Raw genomic sequence first — 24,016 nt, forward strand, 5'->3', positions numbered from 1 at the left:
AAAGAGCTAAAGGAAACAAAAATAATAGCAATTCCTAAACCAGGAAAGGAAACAAATAAGGCAGAAAACTATCATCCTATAGCTCTCCTCAGTGCTTGCTATAAACTATTGGAAAGATTGATTCTAAACCGAATTAACAGCAAAATTATGGATCATATCCCACATGAACAAGCTTGACAGCAGCCTATGACACAGTATGGAGAGAGGGCCTCCTTTTAAAATTCTTAAGAGTGATCCCCTGCAGAACTCTAGCCCAATTAATAAATAACATGCTATGTGAAAGATATTTCCAAGTTATCCTGGGCAAGGAAATCAGTAAGCAAAGAACTTTGAAAAATGGTCTTCCACAGGGCTCTGTACTTGCACCAATCCTTTTCAATCTATATACTGCAGACATCCCTCACACTGTAAGCAGGAAATTTGCTTATGCAGATGATCTAGCCATTGCCATCAGTAGAAAATGCATAGAGGAAACTGAAAGGATATTAACAGACGATCTTTCAGTCCTATGGCAGTATTACCACAAGTGGCGAATCACACCAAGCCCAAATAAAACAGAATCTTCATGTTTTCATCTTCATAACAAACAGGCACATCGACAACTGAAAATCTATTTTAATGAAAATCTAGTTAAATATAATCCTACTCCAAAGTATTTGGGTGTCACACTTGACAGATCCTTAACTTATCGACAACACCTGAATAATACAACAGCCAAAATCCGTTCCAGGAACAACATCCTTCAAAGGCTGTGTGGTACTACATGGGGATCAACAGCTGCAACACTTCATTGCTCTGCACTGGGACTAGTCTATAGTACAGCAGAATATTGTGCTCCAGTCTGGCTGAACAGCAACCATACCAGTAAACTCGACATCCAGCTCAATACTACAATGCGTACAATTAGAGGTTGTCTAAAAACTACACCAACATTTTGGCTCCCAACTTTCAGTCACATTCATCTACCTTCACTGAGAAGACAGGATGCTTTGTTACGTGAATATAAGAAAATATTGGATCACCCAGACCTTCCAATTAATGACTACATTCCAAGTGCAATATCTGGCAGGTTAAAATCCAGACATCCAGCAATTAAATTTGCTGTTGAACTTTTCAATACAGGCTTCAATATAAATGATCATTGGGAAAAAATTTGGATTCAAAATGCACCACCAGACATTATAACTGTTTTAAATACCCAAACTAAACTAGCTGGTTTTGATCTGCCTCGACGTACGTGGAAAACTGCCAATCGGATTCGTACAAACCATGGAGTATGTAACTACTTCCTCTACAAATGGAACAAAATTCCTGATCCATCTTGTGTTTGTGGAGAGACTCCCCAGACCATCCAACACATTGTGCAGCAGCGTAGTATTATGTCATACTCAGGAGATCTGAAGGACTTTCTATCGTTGATTCCAGATGCTATCAACTGGATAGACAAATTGACTCTCACAATATAAGTGCATACACTGTTCATTGTATACTCTGTTTCATGTCTAATAGTAATAGGGCCATAGTTTTTTAGTATATGATTTGTATATTGTTGTATATTCCAATGTGTTGCCATAAAATAAATAAATAAATAAATAAATAAATAAATAAATAAATAAATAAATAAATAAATAAATAAATAAATAAATAAATAAATAAATAAACTTGATGGGCAACACATCACAACAGTACAAGAATTCAAGTAATTTGAGAGTGTGGTCTCAAACATGGGTGGAGCAAAGCAAGAAGTACTTAACAGACTGGCCAATGGGTCTAAATTCTATAACCTCATACGTCCCCTGAGCTGGGACAAGAAGATAACCCTGCAAACCAAGATCAAATTAAATCAAAATCTCTTTATTTGCAAATGAGGTGTCTACCTTGGTGGCAAATGGTACACTAAAATATTGTCAAGCACTAAATTTTAAATTAACAAGAGAAGAAGAAAATTCTCTTAGAATACAATATTATACAATTTACGCTAACAATTTTTTCTATTAACCACACAGCTCATCCTTAATAAATTTATATTGTTTACAAAATTCTACTTATAATATCTCTTGTACTTACATAGTCAACTCATACACAGTATGTGGAATTACTTCAAATAATACTATACAACTGGTATAAGATTAACATTTACATTGCATTTATTTACTTATTTATTTTTTACGCATTTTGGAACCTAAGTAGCATAACGACCTTCTGTGTTTAACCAGAGCCCCTTTTGCCACCACTTTTCAGAGTTCCTGAAGGGCCTTCACAGCTACCGTAGCGGTTCCAGGGCCCTCAAAGTCCCCACTGTACTTCACTCCTACAGGCAGTCCCCTGCTTTGGCTGTCCAAACTCCTTAGGCCAGGGAATGGAATTATTCACAAATACTTTTTATTTACAATAACCTGCACTGGTCGAATGTCCTCTGACATTTCATTTATTTTCTCTGTTGCTGTTTATTCTCTTCTTGAATATCTGTACAGATTTTGGAAAAGGATCAAACACTACCCCGGGTAAACTGTTCCACTCCTTCACGCCCTTCCCAATGAATGAAAATTTACTCCAATTGCTTCTGATAAAATTCCTTCTAATTTTATACTTGTGGTCAGTCGTGCCGATATAATTATTTTCCTACTGAAGCCTCTCACGGATATCTCCCCATGCTTCTTATCCTGTATAGGCTCTATGTAATCCTGCAAGTCTAGTTTTCTCCCTTCTCTTACTTAATGTTTCCCACCCAAGTTCCTTTAACATTTCTGATGCACTACTCTTTCTCCTGAAATCCCCTGTTACAAATCTTGCTGCTTTCCTTTGCATACTATCTATTTCTTTTATTAGGTATTCTAGGTGAGAATCCCAAACACTGTTTGCATATTCCAATAATGGACGAACCATACTTAAGTAACTTCTCTCTTAATTCTTTGTTGCATCCTTTAAGTAGCCTCATTATGACATGTGACGATCTGTATGCTTTCCCAACCAACAATGTCATCCACATGACCCTTCCAGTGCAAATTACATTCAAATCTCACACCTAAGTATTTGCACTTGCCATCTTTAGCGATAACTACCTCACCCAAAGTATATTCAAATTCAGTTTTAAAACTCCTGTTTGTAAATGTTGTAACAGTTGATTTGCCTCCATTAACCTCATATTATTCTCTTCAACCCATTGTTGGATACTCTCAAGGTCCCTTTGTAATTCTGAACAGTCCTCAATGTTATTTATTTCCCTATAAACAATTATGTAATCTGCATACAATCTTATTTTTGATGTTATATTATTCCCTGAATCATTTGCGTATATTAAGAAAAGTAATGGACCGATTATACTACCCTGTGCAATTCCCTTCCAAACTTTCTCTTCCTGTGATACATTATTTCCTACTTTGACTTTCTGAACCCTTGAATTTAGAAATGTTTTTATCCAACATGTAACCCTTACGTCCAATCCTATTCCCTCCAATTTCTTTCATAATATTCCATGTTCCACTCTATCAAAGGCTTTAGAAAGATCTATGGCTATGCAATCTAACTGGCCTCCTGAATCCAACTGATCTGATATGTCTTGCTGAAATCCCACCAGTTGTGCCTCACAAGAAAATTTCTTTCTAAATCCTTACTGGCTCCTCATGAACCAATTTTTATCATCACATATCCCCCCCGATGTACTTTTGCTATTAAACTCTCCAGTATTTTACAAACTATACTGATCAGGCTGATTAGTCTGTAGTTCTCCGGTTTCCTTTTATCACCCTTGCCTTTATAAATGTCCTTGTAATCGTATCTTATTCCCATACTCGCATATGGCCTAGAAACCTGCATGTTGCAGACTAGAGACCTTAGTAAACTGCAGGCCTGCAAAATGAAATTTCTTAGGAATGCCATGCAAAAAACACACCATGATCATGTGAGAAATGACTATGTCAGATCATCTTTGGGAGTGGAGCACCCTTTGGAAGAAGGACTAAGGTCAGCAAGATTTAAATGGTTCGGGCATGTACAGATAATGCCATGCACTCCAACACCACATGCATACATGGACCAACTGAAGACAGACGTAGAGAGTAGAGGAGGGACAATAATAATAATAACGATAATAATAATAATAATAATAATAATAATAATAATAATAATAATAATAATAATAATAATAATAATAATAATAAATTCATATATTTTACATTTTATGGCCGACATTGAACCACTCTAGTCAATTTTACAAAGGATTTTTTGATCTCCTGTCAGCCCAATATTTTTTCATTCTGAGAGATACTGCTTTCCTTTGTTCTGTTGAAAAATACCCTCCTATTAGACCTTTTATTGATCTTCGTCTGCAGCCTGGTGTGTGTGTCTTGAAGTATCTTAATTTTTTCTTTATTTTTGAGATCGTTTATTGTTGTTTGTAGTTCTTTATTATCCTCCTTAATGTCCGTGATCCATATAATCTTGGTCTTGCTATTCCATAACTTTTCAATTACTCTTCTGCTAATTCTGGTATCAGGTGTTCTGATAAGATGTCCAAAGAATGATATAAGTTTTTTCCTAATCGTGCTCCATACTGGTTCAATTTCCTAATAAACTGTTTTATTTGATGCTATTCTCCATTGTCCATTAACTTGATACAGTACTGTTTATTTATGCATGTTAAAATTTTTCTTCTTTCTGTCTAAAGTATTTGTCTGTTTCAGCTGTACTAGTAGTTTTAAAAAAAAATTTCCGTAACAAAAGTTATTTCTGGCTGTGTGACTGTTTTATAAATGCCTTAATTTTGCTACTATCGATAAGCTTTTTTATTGTATGTAGTCTTGGTAATATAATTTGCTTTGTTTAATTTATTTATTCTGTTATGCCAAGGTGATTTCTCATTAAGATAAGTTATGATTTCTCCTGAATACTTAAATTTATCAACAATTTTGATTTCTTGCCCATCAACTGAAGCGATGCGCCGAACAGGGGTCTAACCACCAAAATCTCTATTATGAGATAATTGCAAAAAAATGCCATCTTGGACTGGAGTTAGCTTTTCCACAAGGGACAGAAGTTCTCCACCCTCTAGCACAGCAACAAGTTCCAAATTCTTCCACATGGCTATGCCACTATGCAGGAACATCTATATAAATCCTTATCTCGATGAAACATCACTTTCAGAAAAAATGTCTGTTAGATCCCTTTTCGGCGCATCAGTTCAATTGTTATTTTATTTACAAGAGGGGGATGTGTAAACATGATCTCAGTTTTTTCAAAGGATACTGTTAAGACCTATTTTTTTGCTATTCCCTGTAGAGATTTAATTTGGCGTTGAGTTTTCTGAATATTGTTGGACAATAGAGCAAGGTCATCAGCAAATCCTAAACAGTTTAAACTTAAATTTTGTTTGGACCTTCCACCTTTTATGTTCTTTGGGTTGACCTTGTACCATTCCCTCATTATAAATTCTAATGCACAATTAAATAGAAATGGCGATAAACAGTCTCCTTGTCTTAAACCTGTTTTAATACAAAATGGTTCAGAAACCTCTCCTCTAAACTTTACTTTTGATATGGTATTAGTTAAAGTAAGTTCTATCACTTTAATTAATTTAGGATGGAGTCCAAAATTCCATAAAATTTTAAACATTGAAGGTCTATGTATACATTCATATGCCTTCTTAAAGTCAACAAATGTTATCACTACAGGCCTGTTTTGTTTTCTGTAGTATGCCATTATTCATTTTTGGGCGATTTGCTCAGCACAACTTCTCCAGGGTATAAATCCTCCTTGGTATTCTCGTACCTCTTTTTCTTGCTAGTGGCTTTACATTGCATCGACACAGATAGGTCTTATGGTGAAGATAGGATAGGAAAGGCCTAGGAGTTGGAAGGAAACGGCTGTGGCCTTAAGTAAGGTACAGCCTCAGCATTTGCTTGGTGTGAAAATGGAAACCACGGAAAACCATCTTCAGGGCTGCCGACAGTGGGATTCGAACCCACTATCTCCCGGATGCAAGCGTCAATATAATCTAAGTAATCCATAAACACGTTTGAAACGTCTTTCCTCTCATATACGGCACGATATTATCATTAGTCAAGAAGTCTAAACTTAGCTTACTCCATGCACGACGTGAGAGTAAATTCTAACCTATATTCGTGCGTTATTTACTCCTTTAGTAATATACTACAAGATGGTGCTTTTCAACATTTTACTCTTGTAGTAATTTAGTCCAGGAGTATCTGAAAGGACTAAAATACTTCGGAAGTAATTTACTCTCGTATGGAAGTCGCTGAATGCTGACTTCAAGAGTACTTTACTACGGAAGTACAACTTACTCTTGGTTGGTGCACGCCACCCTATGTGTTCCACTTATTGCTACAAGTGGACCTCCCACACACACTTAAGCAACTCGCTTATGTTGCAGCAAGATGGAGGATAATGATTTTGCTGAATATGTTGCATTTCATTCAAAAAATACTTTCCGTGCACACAGTAGAGATGGAAAATTCCGTCAAAATGTAATGTGACCAACAATTTAGAGCAGGTTTCGTTTTAGTAAAGTGAGAGTTATGAATATTCTTGTTCCTTTGATTGAGAGTGAACATAACCTCTAGAGGACTCACTATCTCACCATTAATGAAGATATTGTTAATTGAAGATTAATTTCAGATTATCATCATCATCATCATCATCATCATCATCATCATTTCTTCGCTTAATTAGAAACGTGTTACAAGGTGATAAGTTATATAGACTGTAAGCCTATAAAATAGTGGAGAACAACACTATAAGAAAAATGAACGTGTTGCACTACCACTATTTATTTTAACCAAGGACAAATTGTCCCCACTTTTACATCCTGGGGTATACAAAATTCCTTGTACGTGCGGTAAAGTATACATCGGCCAAACATGCCGGTCCATTGTTACCCGTATCAAAGAACATGAACGTAATATTCGTCTCAACCAACATCACAAATTGGCAATAGCTGAGCATGCTCTATTGTCGGGTCATGATGTCATGTTCCAAGATGTTTGAGCTCTTACCCACACTAGACACTACAGGTCCAGGATTATACGGGAAGCTGTGGAAATACGTAGTAATCCTAACAATTTCAACAGGGACACCGGCTATCAATTAAGTAATACCTGGTTGCCAGCCATTAAGAATTTACGTGGGTAGTTCCCTTCCCTGTCCCTTCACTATTGTTATTTCGTCTCGGTGCTTTCCAAATTCGTACATTCCTTGTCGCCAGATGTTTCATTCCAGGCTTATGTCTATGTCTTACACCTGTCATATGTTACGCAAACACGTTATGCGAACCGGTCAGTCTGATTGTGATGGTTTGGGCAGCTTCCGCTTCGAACGCTAGCATTGTGCTACGTCCTAGGGGCCACCTGGTGGTGATTGAACATACCACTTCTACTTCTATTATAACGTTCGAAATTCAAAAGTGTCATTGTTTAAGAAGCCTTTCTCGTGGACAGTCGAGAATTCTTCTGAGGACGCAGAGCATAGTTTTCTGCGAAACGTTAAGAATTTCACCTTATTTTCTTAACACGGCACAAGCCCAAAAGCATTAATGGCAATATTTTAAGATTGGTTTGTGCTAATTATATCAGGTTAGTCAACCAATTGTTTGCCAGATTAAGTTATATCAGAAGTTTCTGAAATCATGGCATCACGCATCAAAACATACTATTTTTATTTTATTGGGGAAGTAAAGCCTACTACAATGTAAGGGCTACAGATATATTTGTCAAATCATTAAAAGCATTGTTAAAACTCTGGGCATTTTCATAGTTTGCATTGCCACATCTCCAGTGAATACTTATTGCATCAATGAGTGTGCTCTTTAAATGCTGTCTATGAAATGTACACTCATGAGTGAATACTTACAATAAGTGAAGTGCTGACTATGAATTCAGCCCCAAGTGTTTCTGCTTCACATAAAAATTTCTGGCCGGGCCACTGTTTGATAATGCCTTAATTTCAAGTTCCAGGACAGAGATTTCTTATATATTTTTTGTCATATGAAGCATTCTTTCCATTTTGTTTACTCTTATATCTATAGCTACCTAAGGGTATTGTTATTATTATTATTATTATTATTATTATTATTATTATTATTATAAACTACCCTTTTGTCGGAAATCACCGAAAACAAATCGTGCTGCTTTCTTTTGGATCTTCTCCAAATCTCAAATCAAGTAATCCTAGTGAGGGTCACACAATGGAACCATACTCTAATTGGGGTCTTACCAATGACCTGCATGCCCTCTTCTTCACATCCTTACAACCCTTAAATACCCTCATAACCATATGAAGAGATGTAACCCTTATTTACAATCTTGTTATTACCCCAATGAAGATTTTTTCTTATATTAACACCTAGATAATTACAGTAATCCCCCGAGGCTATCCCGTTCCTTTAACACTGTAATTAAAACTTTCAGGACTTTTCCTCTTATCTCCGATTCCAGTTCTTTACTCATATCATTTGTATATAAGAAAACATAAAGGTCCAATAATGCTGCCGTCCGCAACCCCATCTTTATCAGTACAGCATCAGATAAAACTTTGAGACCTTTTTTTGTATAAATTTAGTCACCCATTCAATCACTATTTTGTCTAGTCCAATATCCCTCATTTTCATCATAGTTTCCCATGATCAATCCTATCAAAAGCTTTAGTTAGTTTCAATAGTGGTGCAGCAGCCCTCTTGACCTTCTGAATCTAAAATATGTGCTATATTTTGCTGGAATTCTACAAGCTGAGCCCTCACTGGAATAAGTTTTCCTAAACTCGAACTGTCTTCTATCAAACCAGTAATTAATTTTGCAAATGCTTGATATAATTAGAAAGAATGCTTTCCCAGAGCTTACATGCAACACACGTCAAGCTGACTGGAATGTAATTATCCGCTTTAAGCAACACCACCTCACAAAGTCCATTTGAATTCACCTGCAAAGCAAACTGATCGGCTATTTTCAGCAGCTGATAAAATAACAGCGAAGGATATCAAATTATTTTTTTCAAATTATTCATCAGTATGACCAACCCACCAACCCAGTTCACATTGTTTCCAACCACCCTGTATACATTCCTCTGGTGATTTAGTGATTCCTGAATTGTCTTTCCTGAAACTGTTTCTACTTTAGAGTACGTTTATGCAGCAACTTCGCTGCTGGCTCATGGATGCTTGCCCTAGCACCTTACTGCTGGCTATAGCCAGGCTCCTCGCCATGGAGGTTTTACCCTGCAACAGTCCCGCACTCACGCTGCTGGCAGCTCTCAGTCGTACTCGAAAATTCAAAATAGCAGAACTGATAGTTAAGGCTATTAGTATTTTGTAGTAATGTGATTATAGATATAGAGGTGCTGAACATTTGGACTATGAAGACGTACTTTCAAAAGCTACCCCATCAAGGAGGAACAACGCAGCTCAATCTGAAGCTTTTGAAGTGCAGAATAAATTCAGATTTTGATTTAATTCAAATTTAAAATACACAAAGGTAGATAAAAAACATAGATCATCGGCCCCTGATGGTACGAGATGAGGTGAAATAAGAAATTAAAATTGAAAATTAACCCACCGACTAGAATGAGAAAAATGACAATGATGAAGAAAATTATTATGAATAATGGTGAGATTTTGCATGAGGTTGTGTTTTTATTGTTCATGTAATAGAGAAAGAAGGGACTACAGAAGTTTGGGTTTATTAAATTACTTTGTTAACACTGTATATGCATTATCCTCATTTACTTTGATACAACATTCAAAAATGTTTCTTCACCTCTAAAAATGATGTTTTAATAATAATTTGAAACCACCTTCCCCCCCCCCCCCCCTATTCTGGTTAACAGAGGTTGTACTGTATTATAAACTAAGATAGTACTAATTTAATTAAAATTTCAATAATCCTAATAGCTTGTGGGCCCATGATATGAGGAACCCCACGTTGGTAATTCTAAGAACTGACTAGAATGTCACATTTTTATTGAGTTTTTGTTTTCCCTTCTGTTTGAACACAATATTTCAACAATAGTGATTCTATAGTAGATAATTGCTCCCTTGATATTTTATATATGTAGATCAGGGGCCCTTAATTTATACAGTCTTCAGAAGTAAGCTGTTTTGGCCATGGAATGTATAGTTGGAAGGAAACTAAGAGTTCTGAAGAAGTACCTGGACCTGCAACACAGCCAGGAACTTGTGGTAAATGTCATGTGTTGATTTGGTTGAGTCAAGTGAAATATAACTTGAGAAATCTACAGTCATATATGCAAGGCATTTCAAACATGTGTGTGGAAAATGCAGAAGAAAATCTGCAATTTGTGCTTTGTGTAAGAACTCTTAAATTTCAGGATAAGACTGTGCAGAGACAAATCCTGGCTTATTTTTAAAATCTGTTTCAGTTTGCATTATGAATGTAATGAATAATAATGCCTATGTTTTCTTAAGTTTGGAGTTAAAATTACAAAATGTAGAAGTAGTTTAATTTTGCACGTTAATTAATAAAATACAATATTCATATACCTCACATGTGATTCAAAATAAAGAAAACAAACTAAAAAGCAAATTCTTTAAGTGGGCTTCCCATTGGTAATACATAGCACAACTATCTTGGTATTGCTAGGTTAACGGCTTCACGCAAGCTTCATCACATGAATCACAGCAACAGATTTCATGAAACTCAACTAAAAATGAAAAACAAGCCTTCTTTCCTGCCTACTTACATGAATCTTCACCATCAGCAAAACAACTGTCTCCTCCAGAAAACATCAGTCTTGTGACATTCTCGGCATAGCTGAAGATGACTTTCTGTAATCTTCCATACGAGATCTGCTCGTTTCCATAATGCCGGGTCACAGACAATATTGTGTCAGCACTGCACATCAGTGCATAGTCCTCAACCTACAGCAAAATGAATCTGCAAATTACTAGGAACATTAAACTAAAATTATTTTATTTCTTGTATTATATTTCAGTATTTTACTAACCATATGCCCTTCGTCTTTGCACAAAGGTTGTAAACTGAACGATTCATGACTCTCATCATTATACAAGGTGTATGAAGTAGAATGAACAGTCTTCACATAATCTGAGCAAATAACACTGGTTTTCCATACGAACTGATACTGGCAATCTTCAGTGAAATCCAGCAGTTCTGGGGTGCCCTGTAATATTAGAAAAGCAGATCATTTACTAATTCCATAGTTTAATATTCACTGATAAATAAGTTCACAAGAGAAAAGACAGTTAAATACAGTATTATAAGGCGTGATCAAAAAGGTTCCGTTTGAGGGTGCTACTGTAGCGGAGATGGTTATGTAGGCAAAGAGATTAGTGTGGTAGTCGGTGTGCGTTAAATGCGGTCACGTTATTACCAAATGTGTCCAAACAGGACCGACGTCCTGTTATTCTGTTCTTGGCTGCTGAAGGACAAACACCGATGGACATCCAACAGAGAATGAAGACTGTGTATGGGGCAGCAAGTCTGTCGAAAACCACTGTTGTGGAATGGTGCACCAAGTTCCGTGCGGATTGCGTTTCAACACAAGATGCCGGTCAATCTGGGAGGCCAGCCTCATCCATTATGGACAACAACAAGCAGGCGGTGGGAGACACTCTAGCACCTGCCCTATAGTCCCGATTTCTCCCCATGCGATTATCATGCCTTCCGTCACCTCAAAAAGGCCTTGATGGGTTGATGCTTCCTGTCGGATGAGAATCTACGCATTTCTTCATGCAGCAGGACACAGTGTTTTATGACACGGGGATCTTAAACCTGGTGTGTCTGTGGGATGGGTGTCTCAATGCTCACAGCAATTTTGCCCGATTGGCATCCCGATTCAGGACTGTACGGCCATTGAACTGAAACTTTTTGATCGCCCCTTATATTTGGTCCCCCTGTGGGTGGGGGCGGTAGAATAACACCCACCTGTCGTAAGAGGCGACTGAAAGGAGCCCCAGGGGCTCTGAACTATGGAGCGTGGGTTGGCGACCACGGGGCCCTCAGCTGAGACCTGGCATTTCTTCCACTTACTTGTGCCAGGCTCCTCACTTTCATCTATCCTATCCGACCTCCCTTGGTCAACTCTTGTTCTTTTCCGACCCCGACACTATTAGGTTTGCGAGGGCTAGGGAGTCTTTCATTTTCATGCCCTTCGTGACCCTTTTCTTCCTTTGGCCGATATCTTCATTTTTCGAAGTGTCGGACCCCTTCCATTTTTTCTCTCTGATTAGTGTTATATAGAGGATGGTTGCCTAGTTGTACTTCCTCTTAAAACAATAATCACCACCACCACCACCTTACATTTGGGTTTTGTAGCATTTAGTACAAGCAATGTACAACATCTGTTACAGCAGTGTCCAGATCCCAGTGGGTACGACAGAATGATTTCAAAATTTAACTAGACTAAAAGAGGCAAGTGTGCTGTCGCCACTGTAGTTCATAATGATAATGGATGCAATTGTGAAGGAGACAAAAGAAAAATACAGGGACAGGGAATGAGGGTGGTCTCGATTGTTGACTAAAGATGTTATATAACTTGCCACTATCCTCACGGAAGGCGATGTCTGCAGAAGTCGTCGTAGTGCAGGGAGCAGATGGAAAGGAAGTAAAAGGTCGACGGCTTTGAACACCGAGTGATTATATTGGTAACTATGGAATGAAAATAAGTGTGGAGAAAGGCAAGAGAAAAAGGTTGACTAGAGGAGATAGAGTAGGCTACCAGTAGTATTGATTGTTAGTAAATTCTACTCCTTTCTGAGTAGTTCATTTTCGGCAGTTCTCGAGATGTTTTTACAAAATTGGTCTGTGTATTTTACTTAACTTTTGTTCAGAGTTCATGCTGAATGTGTGAGCGCCCTATGCCAAATGCTCAAAACATCAACATGTGGGAAAAAGAAGCGCTGTTTTCTGGCAAATCATTAAGTTTTATGAAAAAATGCACATTAGCAACTTTTTATAATAGGATGAACCATTTAAGCAGCATCTTTACTTCAAAGGGTGACAGGCATGCACATTCATCTGACCAGCTTCATATTTTCTTTCACTGCATGGCCCCCAGTATTCTCTCTAGGACCTTTTTAATGGGTGCACCGCTCTGCCATTTTTACAAACCATCCGGTTAACATAACCTAGATATGTGCAAGTTAAATGATATTAATACATGTGTCTCATTGGGTGCTCAAAATTAAAATGTAAATACTGTAAAGCAGTTCATTTAAATGATAAATCTTCATTATTGTCAGCATAATTGTGTGTATTACATTGGAGGTTAAATGTTTAGCTTTACTATCATATAGTGTTGTGCGCGAGCAGTGTCTGTATTACAGTGGAATCATATGCGAGCATTCGATTCTGCATGATGTCACAAATCCGTACAGCACTCCTCAGCAACCGAATAGTTCCTGGTGTTACATGATTATGAATGAGTAGTAGAACACTAGAAGTTCAAATTACTCTGTTATGTCTTGTTCGTGATAACACTAAAATAGTTCAATTTTGCAGTTAATGTTTACCTGTCTGATATTGATAATGCCGTGATGGGAATAAATTGACATTTATCCCATTCATTTTTATTTATTTTTTTACGTAGTATTCCCCGCCTGGCTACTCATTCCAGCCACCTGGCTGACGAAAATTTCTGGGGAAAACACTGCCCACTTAAGAGAATACAATAAGTATCCTATACGTTAAACAAAGGTACCATCTAGAAGACTACTAAATTTAAACTAGATCAGAGCAAGTAGTTTTTACATGAGAAAAAAAAAAAGAGAAAAACACCAACAGAACAACATTCAGATTTATTATTAATAAAGATTATCAAGATATAACAAACAAATTAGCAAATAAGTAGGGCCTACCAATTCTTTTAAAGCAATGGTTATTTAAAACAGGAAAAAAGAAAGAAAAAACAATGATCTTCTCTTCCTTCGAGCAGGAGCATTCAAGGTATTCAATGCCTGTCGCAAGAGGTGAGTGTAAAGAGTAACCCTGAGGGCTCTCAACTAGAGAGCGAGGGTTGACGACCACAGGGCCCCCAAGCTCAGTCTGGCAGAGCCTCCACTTGCACTAGCCTCCTTGTTTCACCTATTCGACCTCCCTTAGTTGACCTTCTCATTTCAACAGTACTAGGTTTGCAAGGCCTTAGGGAGCCTTTCATTTTTGTGCCCTTTGTGGTTCTTCCATTCTTATGTTTATCCTCTTATTTTTCAAAAGGTCTACACACTATCATTTTTTATTTAGTGCTACCACCCTCACCAGAATGATTTTATTAAACATTAAAATATACCATAGTTCTTGGAAACATATACTGTATACTTTAATTGTACTTCCCTAATACAAGAGAGTCCTCTATTACTGCTAAAAAAAAGAGCTCTTGAACTTACAATATCTGATATGGGATCACAGGTGAAGAAAAATGCTGAGCTCAGTTGGAAGCCTTTTCCTGGACAGATAGAACCTGACAAATATTTCAGTGCCACACCTCCATCCACAATTACTGGTTTAATACTGCCATAACCTAAACTCTGGAACAAACAAAGAACATTTATTAATCATTACTTACAAGTCATACACTATATTTTAAGTAATTTGATTTCAAGAACTGGCACAAGGCACATGTTAATTACTGAGGAACCCCCCCCCCCCTCGTTCCCCATATAATGGAAAGAGTACAAGAAGAGAAATTATGTGAAAAAATTATAAATTCCATTTTACTAGTTGTTTGATGTCACACTAACTCAGGTTTCTGGGAATGAAAGAATGGGGGAGGGGGCGGGCAGAGAGAAGCATCTGTAACCTTAATTAACGCATTCAATCCCGTAGACTCTTTAAGGCGTTTAAGAGCAGCCTATGTGCGAGACCGTATCAGAGTTAAGGCGTTTAAGGTCACGCCATATAAATGTTGTTTCGAATTTAGCTCTAAATTCATACGAAGTCTTAGTTCATGTTGAAAACCATAGATGGCATATAAATGAACAGTCCCTCACCCTGATTACCTGAACAGAGGGTACATTCCAATCCTTTCTTTTTTCTTAGAGTAAACACGGACCTGAGCCAGTCGTGGTATTCTTGTGAGGGTGTGTAGTGAAGCAAGTTATTGTGTCGCAATAACATGACAAGTTACAAAGTATACGAAGTGAGGAAATTGAAGACATACTACTGAATGATGATTCTGGTGATGAACTCATCCCTGATTTCAGTGATAGCAAAAGCAATTCCAATGATGATATGCCAGACTCTGGCCAAAGTGAAATTCAGCACATTCAAATAACCGATACGCATCCGTCTTATTGCCCACCTGAAATCAAGTTCACTGGCCAGGAAGGATAAAAAGTTGACATCAAAAATAGAAACGAAATTGTGTCTTTCGTCAATTTATTTGTAAATGACGATTTCCTTGAATATGTATGCCATTAGACAAACCTTTACGCAGAACAAGTTATTAGTGCAGCACCGCATCCATTCACTAAATAGGCCTATTCTATTCTTCATACGCGGAAATCGTTTGATGTAAATGAGATGAAAAAGTTTTTAGGATTAATGTTTGTAACCGGAATAATTCAAAAACCAGATCTGAAAATGTACAGGACAGAGAGGACACTATTCAGCTCACCGATTTTTTTGAAAACCATGGCACGTACCCGGTTCGTAAACATTGCCATCCTTGCACTTTAACGACAGCACTCATTATGAGGGGAATACTGAAATACTGATAGGCTATAAAAAATTAGGCCGATTCTCAAAATCCTCAGCGACCAGTTTTTGTACAGTAACATTTTGTAAAATAGTGCGCTATAGAGATGAGGGGATTTAAAAAGGCTGGACTGAAGGTTTAAATCACCCACTGAGGAGCTGGTAATTAACGTGTTAAGGTACAGCCCTGAATTTACTTAGTAAAGATGAAAATTTTTGATTCAATAACACAGATTTTTTATACCAGGACACTCAATTTTACTCGTGTGAAAGTGAGAACCCATGGAAAATCATCTTCAGGGCTGTCAATGATGGGGCTCGAACTCTCTAACTCCCAAATACAAGCACACAGCTATATGGCCCGTAAAATAAGACCAACTCGCTCGGTGCAAATTAAAGATGACAGTTTGATTTCACAAGTAGAACAATAGCAGAATCTACTTTCACTACGAGACAAGGAAAAGAAAAAGCCTTTGATAGGTTCACCAATGCAAAGTTTCAGAAAGTCTAAAATAGGATGAAAATAAATAATAAGAATAACAGACATGATATAGGCATTTTGGACTTACGCCGTGTCAAGAAAATAAGATGAAATTCTTTAAGTTTCACAGAGAATAAGGTGAAATTCTTTGTTCTCAGCTAAACGTAAAGAATTTTACCTTATTTTCTTGACACAGCATAAGCCCAAAAAGCCTGTAAAATGTCTAGAATTAGAGGCCATGAAAGCATCAATGGTAACAAGAATAACAGAAGTGATTTATTTTAAATGTATCAAATGTAACAATACACAATTGGAGAAAAACCAAATAATTTAGTTACAATACTAACATCATCAAAAATTAAGTTCCCAGAAGGAAGAAACAATAATTTAATTTTACCAATTGCAAACAGGGAGGTATTTAACCTCTTTAGATCTTTTCAATCATGAAATTACCAGCAATTTGACCCTCTGCGACACACACTTTGGCTATTTCATTTCAAAAATCACCATGGGCTAATGAGGCAGGGTAAGCACAGCGAGACGGCAGGAGTTGACGTGACAGTTGTAGTTGCAGTCATTAAGAATTACTGTATGATGCAAGGGATGAGCACAAAATGGATGAAACTGCTTTATTTTATCATATGTAACTTCATAAAACAATCTCAAATGCTCCTGTAAGGTGTTGATAATAAAGAAGGGGAGACTAACTGTTCTACTTTGTATTAATGCCAATTGAATTGTTAAAAGAACGGTGACAGCTCAGACTTGGAATACCGGGTGAGTTGGCCGTGCGCGTAGAGGCGCGTGGCTGTGAGCTTTCATCCGGGAGATAGTAGGTTCGAATCCCACTATCGGCAGCCTTGAAAATGGTTTTCCGTGGTTTCCCATTTTCACACCAGGCAAATGCTAGGGCTGTACCTTAATTAAGGCCACGGCCGCTTCCTTCCAACTCCTAGGCCTTTCCTATCCCATCGTCGCCATAAGATCTATCTGTGTCGGCGCGACGTAAAGCCCCTAGCAAAAGAAAAAAACCTTGGAATTTCAAAATTTTTGACTCACTAGCTGACTGTTAGTAGAGCAACAATAAAAAATAAACAATAAACAATAACCCACTTCCATGACATAAGATCAAGTGTAGTTTCTGTGCGTCTTATCTCCATCTATATGTTAGAATTATGCTCCATTTGTGGTTTCTAGGCATTATTTTTGACACTACATTAAGTGTTAGTGTGTGTTAGTGTTATCTGGAGAGTTTCTGATCCGTTTATCACCTTTTTTAGGCATTAATATTTCTTACTGTTTGTGCCCTAAGTATCAGCCATATTGTTTAGCATGCATTCAATCCATAGAGAACACCTCAAAGAGAGACACTTGATATATAGGTTTACATTCTTGCCTTAAGCGTCAGCCATTTTGTTGACTTGCCACCAATATCACGGTTGTCATGGAGAAGATAGACACTATGTACGGCTTCGTAATGCTCTAAATGTTCCTAAGACATAGAGTCTACACTTCTGATTGCGGGGACAACGTTGCTCAACGTCCGTAGGTTCTTCACCTAATATTATTCTACACTTGCCCTCCATGTATATAGATAAATACATTAGCGATTGATTAATGCAGGGACCGAATATCTCCCGGGATAAGGAGATAAATTTCATCACATACCAACAGCCTCTTTGGAGGGTGGAAGAGCTGGTGGAAGATTGGGGCACTCTCTTGTCCAAGGGGTGAGAAATTGCCTCTAAAGGCGGATGAGCTACCGGTTGGTGAACGGCATGGGAATGCAGAAAGCAACGAGAAACTACTGCATTCAAGATCCAAATGGATTTCTCTAGTAACACATCATGGTCGCGTTCATAAACAAATATTCCAGAGTTTCAAGTTGGGGGTGGAAAGGGGGGGAGACAGTTTTGATCAACGCTGTAACAAAGACGAGGTTATCATTGAAGAATAGTAAAAAGATAAACACATGGAATGTGAAGACGATGGCTCAGGCTGGTAAAATAAACAATGCAATCCAAGAAATGGAAAGAATGGACATTAAGATTATGGAAGTAAGTGAAATGCGATGGCCAGGTTCAGGTTCTTGTAACATTAATGAACACAGAGTTTACTACTCGGGAACATCTAATGGACAGTATCAGTCTGGAGTAAGATTTATAGTATCGAAAACAATCGCAGAATGTGTCACCAATTTTGTACCTGTTTCGGAGAGAGCAATGTTGCTTCACATAAGTGCTCTACCTTCACAACTGAACATTATTCAGGTCTATGCTCCAACAACAGACCATAGTGATGAAGTTGCAGAATTTTACTCCCAAATCACAGGTGTTTTGCAACAACTATCAAAGAAAAATCTTACTATTATCATAGGTGATTTTTGTTTAAATATTAATTAATAGAGAAATGTACACTCAAGTTTGAGCATTAAATAAATTTCACATTTCAGTCTTCTCATCATAGGTGATTTTAATGCCAAGATTGGAAGAGAATCTGACAGTGACATAGGCCCCTATGGAATTGGTGAAAGAAATGAGAGAGAGGCAAAGTACTTAGTGCATTTGCAGGAGTATGGAAATTTGTAATAACTAACACATTCTTCACACTACCACACAGACGTTTCTCTACCTGGAAATTCCCAGGAGATTCACATGAAAATATTACCCAGAATCAGATTGATTATGTCTCGATAAATCAAAGGTATAGAAATAGCTGTGTTTCAATGAAAACATATCCAGGTGCTGACATTAACTCAGACCACGTTCCCCTAGTTGGCGTCTTTAAAATCAGAATGAAAAGAATTCAAAAGAAAAGAGCCAAAATGTATGATATCCAAAAACTGAAAGAACCTTCTATAAGAGAAAATGCAGGAGTCCATCTCAATAATGAACTTATGTTTGCCAGTTAACTTCCACACTGAAGAGAAAATTGATAGAATGAACTCTATAGTGGAATCCGTTAAAGATGAACATTTGAAACCTAATGTGACCAAAAAGAAGTCATGGATGACTGAAGAAATACTTGCAATGATGAACAGAAGGAGGAAAGTGAAAAGTAACCCTGATGAACACAGGAATATCAACAAGGAGATCAGGAAACGGACATGAGAAGCTAAGGAAGGAGAAATACAGGAACAGTGCAATGAAACAGAGAAATTACAACTGAAGCATGACATTTCAATGTTCACTGAAACGTCAGAGAGGTGGCTGGAAAATACTAATCAAGACCAGGGAACAGGTTGGTGAATAGTGAAGGGAAAATAATCTGACAAGAGGAGCTTAATCACACATGGAAAACATACGTAGAACAAGTCTGACAATCGTCCTGAACCTCCTGAAGTAAACTGCGAAACAGGACCTAGAATTCTGATGGAAGAAGTACAAACTGCGATAAATGGAATAAAAGATGGTAAATCTCCTGGCCCCGACAATGTAAATTCCGAAATTCTGAAGCTTCTCTGTGAAGATAATTTAAAATGGTTGACTGCATTATTCAACGACATCTACGACTCTGGTTGCATTTCACACGATTGGCTTAAATCTGAATTTATTACATTGCCCAAAAAGCCCGGAGCTAAAACATGTGGCGAGTACAGGACCATCAGCCTCATGAGTCACTTACTAAAGAGATTTCCGAGTATCATTCACCGAAGAATATACAAGATCTGTGAACAAATTTCTCCTACACAATTTGGTTTCAGAAATGCATTTGGTACGTGTTAAGCATTGTTTTGTATCCAGGTGCTGTTTCAAAGGTGCAGAGATGTGAACTGCGACAATTATACCTGTTTTATTGATTACCAGAAGGCTTTCAACAGAGTAAAACACCAGAAGATCATTGAAATCTTAAAAAGCATTGGTTTGGCTGACAAGGACCTGTGTATAATAGTAAACTTATTTTGGAACCAGTCGGCTTCTGTGAGGCTGGACAGAGAAAATACGGAGGTAATAGACATTCTTCGAGGTGTAAGGCAGGGTTGTATATTATTCCCACTGATTTTCAACATGTATTCAGAACGCATCTTTAAGGAAGCTCTTGATGAAGTGGAGATGGGAGTGCTCTTAAACGGCAAATATATCAACAATATCCGATATGCCGACGACACGGTCATCCTTTCTCATAGTGAGGATAGTTTACAGTACCTTGTAGATAGACTTACACAAAAGAGCTCTGAATATAGTCTAGATAACACTCAAAGAATGAAAACTATGATAATCAGTAAAAACAGGGTTCTTGCATGTCATCTTAAAATTGGCCAGAACAACATTGAACAAGTTCATAAATACACGTATCTTGGTACCACAATAAATGTCCAATGGGATCTTTCTGATGAGGTGAAGACCCTAACTGGAAAAGCCCGTGCTGTTTTCAATAAGATGAACAATTTGTTTAAGAATCACAGGTTAGAAATATCGATGAAGATCAGACTTCTACGCTGCTATGTGTTCTCCACTCTCTTCTATGGTGTTGAAACAGGGACTGACAGAATCATTGGGTAAATGCTTGGAGGCTTTTGAGATGTGGCTATATAGAAGAATGTTAAGAATACCGCGGACATTGCATATCACAAATGTCGAGATTCTATGAAGAATGAAGAAAGAGAAAGAAGTACTGACCACCGTGAAAGCAAGAAAGATCCAGTACCTGGGACACATCATGTGGAACAACAGCAGTTACAATCTCCTTCAGACCATCCTGCAAGGAAAAATTCCAGGTAAAAGAAACGTTGGCCGAAGAAAAATATCCTGGCTTAAGAACATCAGAACGTGGACCTCTAAAACATCTACAGAGCCTTTTCGAGCCGCAAGTGACAGGACGAGCACAGCCAAGATGGTTGCCAACATCCGGAACAGATAGGAACCAGAAGAAGACTACTGTTGAATTCAGCAAAATGAATACAAGATTTCAACAATGACATGAGAATAATCACAAAGTGTTTCTCATCACCAACAATGTATCATGTCACAAAATTCCCACTGATTTAAGCACCATCAGGGGGGAATTGCTTCCTCATCAATACACTGGATAATTTCAGCCTTTGAACAAAAGTTTTAAAGCATATTATAGGTGGCATCAAGTGAGAAAAATCATTCAATAGATCGATGATGGCAATCCTGTTATCAGTTTGTCATTAAAGAATGCCCTGTTCTACATCCAAGTTGCATGGGGAGAAGTTTCAGCTACAACATTAACGAATTGCTGGTCCCACACTGGAATCATTGCAGGGGCAAATGAGTCTGAAGACCAATCAATCCAAGCTTCAGAGCAACATATCAGATGGAGCATTTATCAAGCAGAACAATTCATAGCAACAGAGCAAAAAATTTCCACTAACAACATTACAGACTTAGTGAAATATATGTTCAAATATCACTGAAAATGAAGGTGAAATACCTCAGCTAGTGCATTAAATACCGTTATTAAAGAAGCTGAGGCATATGTAAACCTCTCAGTGCAAAATGGATTTTAAGTGCAGATACAATGCTGTACTGTGTATCAAATACTATGTTTGTCCAACCCTTGGCCCGTTTCTCTACGTGGTCGGGTATGAGGCGAGATGAATCTGTTGTGGGAGGTTTTTATGACCGGATGCCCTTCCTGACGTCAACCTCTTCAGAGGAGTTAATGAGATGAAATGTACGACGTGATATATGAGAGCAGGAAGGGAGAGGGTTTATAGGAACTACATGAAACTTGCATGCAACATCCATCATGGTATTGTACTAACGCAAAATATAGTTTCAAATTATATATTGATTTTAATGTAGGGAGGCTATCAAGGCCATCAAAATGATTGTGAATGTGTGCGTTGTTCGTTCCATGCCGGGAAGCTCCCAGGACAGCACCCTCCGTTGGCACTGCCACAGAGAGCACGAAACCCTTGCCGATGTCCTGTGGGTGCCTGTCCTCACAGGGAGGTATTGAGAAATTCCCACCATCATTCAATAGGCACATCTTTTATATATTACTCCCCTGAGACCATATGACCTTGCCGCGGCGCAGAGGCTTGCGTGTCCCAATGAAGCCAATAGCCGAGCCGCATGTGCAACCTTATCGGATGGGTATCTGTTGAGAGACCAGACTAACGAATGGTTCATTGCAAGGAGGGCAGCAGCTGTTCAATAGTTGCAAGGAGGGCAGCAGTCTAGATGATCGACAGATATGGCCTTGTAATAATACTCAACATAGCTTAGCTGTGTTGATACTGCTACATGGCTGAAAGCAATGGGAAACTACAGCTGTAACTAACTCCTGAGGACAAGCAGCTCTCTCTGTATGAATGATGTACTGATGATGGCTTCCTCCTGGGTAAAATATTCCATAGGTAAAATAGTCCCCCATTCGGATCCTTGCGCGAGGACCACACAAGAGGGGGCAATTATCGTTGTGGTAGGTTAGAAAATCAGAAAAAGGAAAGGGGTACACTAAAGATAGATGTAGCTGGTATAAGTGAAATATGTTGGCAGGAAGAGTTGATTTTTGGTCAGGTGACTACAGAATTATGAACATAAAATCAAACAGGAGAAATGCAGGAGTTGGTTTAATACTGAATAAGAAAATAGGGCAGCGGGTAAGCTACTATGACCAGCATAGTGACGGGATTATTGTTCTCAAGATAGACACCAAACCAATGCTCACCACAATAGTGCAGGTCTATATGCCTACTAGTTTGGCGGATGATGATGAAATTTTAAAAATATGAAAAGAATAGCTGATGTACCAGTGCTTCGCTATGGAGTTCTACACTGTATACAGAATGCTAGGTTAGGCAGTGTAGACATTGTGGGTAAGATTATATTAAATTGCATAGCTCTTACCGTCACCCCAAAAACACGATGGGGATATCATCAAACGTCTTTTCTCGTGTAAAGACTGGGTTGGGGAATTTTCATTGTAATGGTAGGCCCCCGTGCCTATTATAAGTCACAATCAAGTGGGGGAATTTTCATTATAATGGCAGACACTCACTCTCCACCAGCCTTTTTACATCCTCAGCAAGACCGTCATAGTGGTTTCCTCAAATGAAATCAACATAGGTCATTACAATGTCATCAGTAGGAATGTTGTGCTTAAAAGCAATGCTATCATATGAAATACTCTATCAAATGAAAAACCACACATTTCCTCACTTTTAGCGAACAGTACTATGCTGTCCATCTAACAGTCCAAAGTTCCAGAGGTGGAATGAACAGGCCACAGACAGCTGTGAACACTCCTCTGCCGTATTCTGTTAAGTTTGCATACTGTTCATTCAAATCAGCGCGTCAGAGTAGGGATCGAATTGCTGGAATACTATAATGAACCAGTGTGTTACATACCAGTACTATCAGAAAATTTATGAACAAGAGTAAAGGCATGCTAAAGAAGAAAGTTATCTAACTCCCTGTCTATTTCCTGCCAATATTCAGGCAGGCAGTTATATTCAATACGCAGCAGTAATCCTAACTATCAGAGATGAGTGGCAGCATAAGAGACAAAGAATATCACAACAAACAATGGTCAATGTCATGTTATGTTATTGTTGATCAATTTTATGAGCTTTCGACATTGTAGGCCTTCACATTTAGTTTTCTTCCAACATAGTCAGTACGGTAAAACTTAATAAAACATACATGGTCGGAAATTGTATATTATTCTCTATAACGTTTGTTATGTAGTACTTTTTGATTGGACCAATAACATAAGTAATTAAACATTAAATTTTAGGCGCCTTCCCCTAAACTGCTATTTCATCCAGGGTGAATAAAAATATTTATAGCCTAGACTGTAGTTTCTTATTCCCGACTCTAAGTACCGATTTACATTAAATTCTGTTAACCTATTTGATCGTGGCTCAGCGTTGAGATGGACTTAGCAT

At 37.9% G+C, this 24,016-nt stretch overlaps 1 protein-coding gene across 1 annotated transcript in view; it reads right to left on the bottom strand.

The window, feature by feature from the left end:
* The window catches only part of LOC136863280 (cation-independent mannose-6-phosphate receptor), a 645,945-nt gene that overhangs the window by 440,518 nt on the left and 181,411 nt on the right, over nucleotides 1-24,016 (bottom strand). The window contains exons 12-14 of the mRNA XM_068225646.1: nucleotides 14,366-14,506; nucleotides 10,969-11,145; nucleotides 10,705-10,882 (exon numbers count right to left, since the gene is read on the bottom strand). Of these exons, the coding sequence (XP_068081747.1) occupies nucleotides 10,705-10,882; nucleotides 10,969-11,145; nucleotides 14,366-14,506 (496 nt within the window). The remainder of the gene's footprint in view (nucleotides 1-10,704; nucleotides 10,883-10,968; nucleotides 11,146-14,365; nucleotides 14,507-24,016) is intronic.

The sequence above is a fragment of the Anabrus simplex genome, chromosome 1 (assembly GCF_040414725.1).
Source record: "Anabrus simplex isolate iqAnaSimp1 chromosome 1, ASM4041472v1, whole genome shotgun sequence".
Lineage (NCBI taxonomy): Eukaryota > Metazoa > Arthropoda > Insecta > Orthoptera > Tettigoniidae > Anabrus > Anabrus simplex.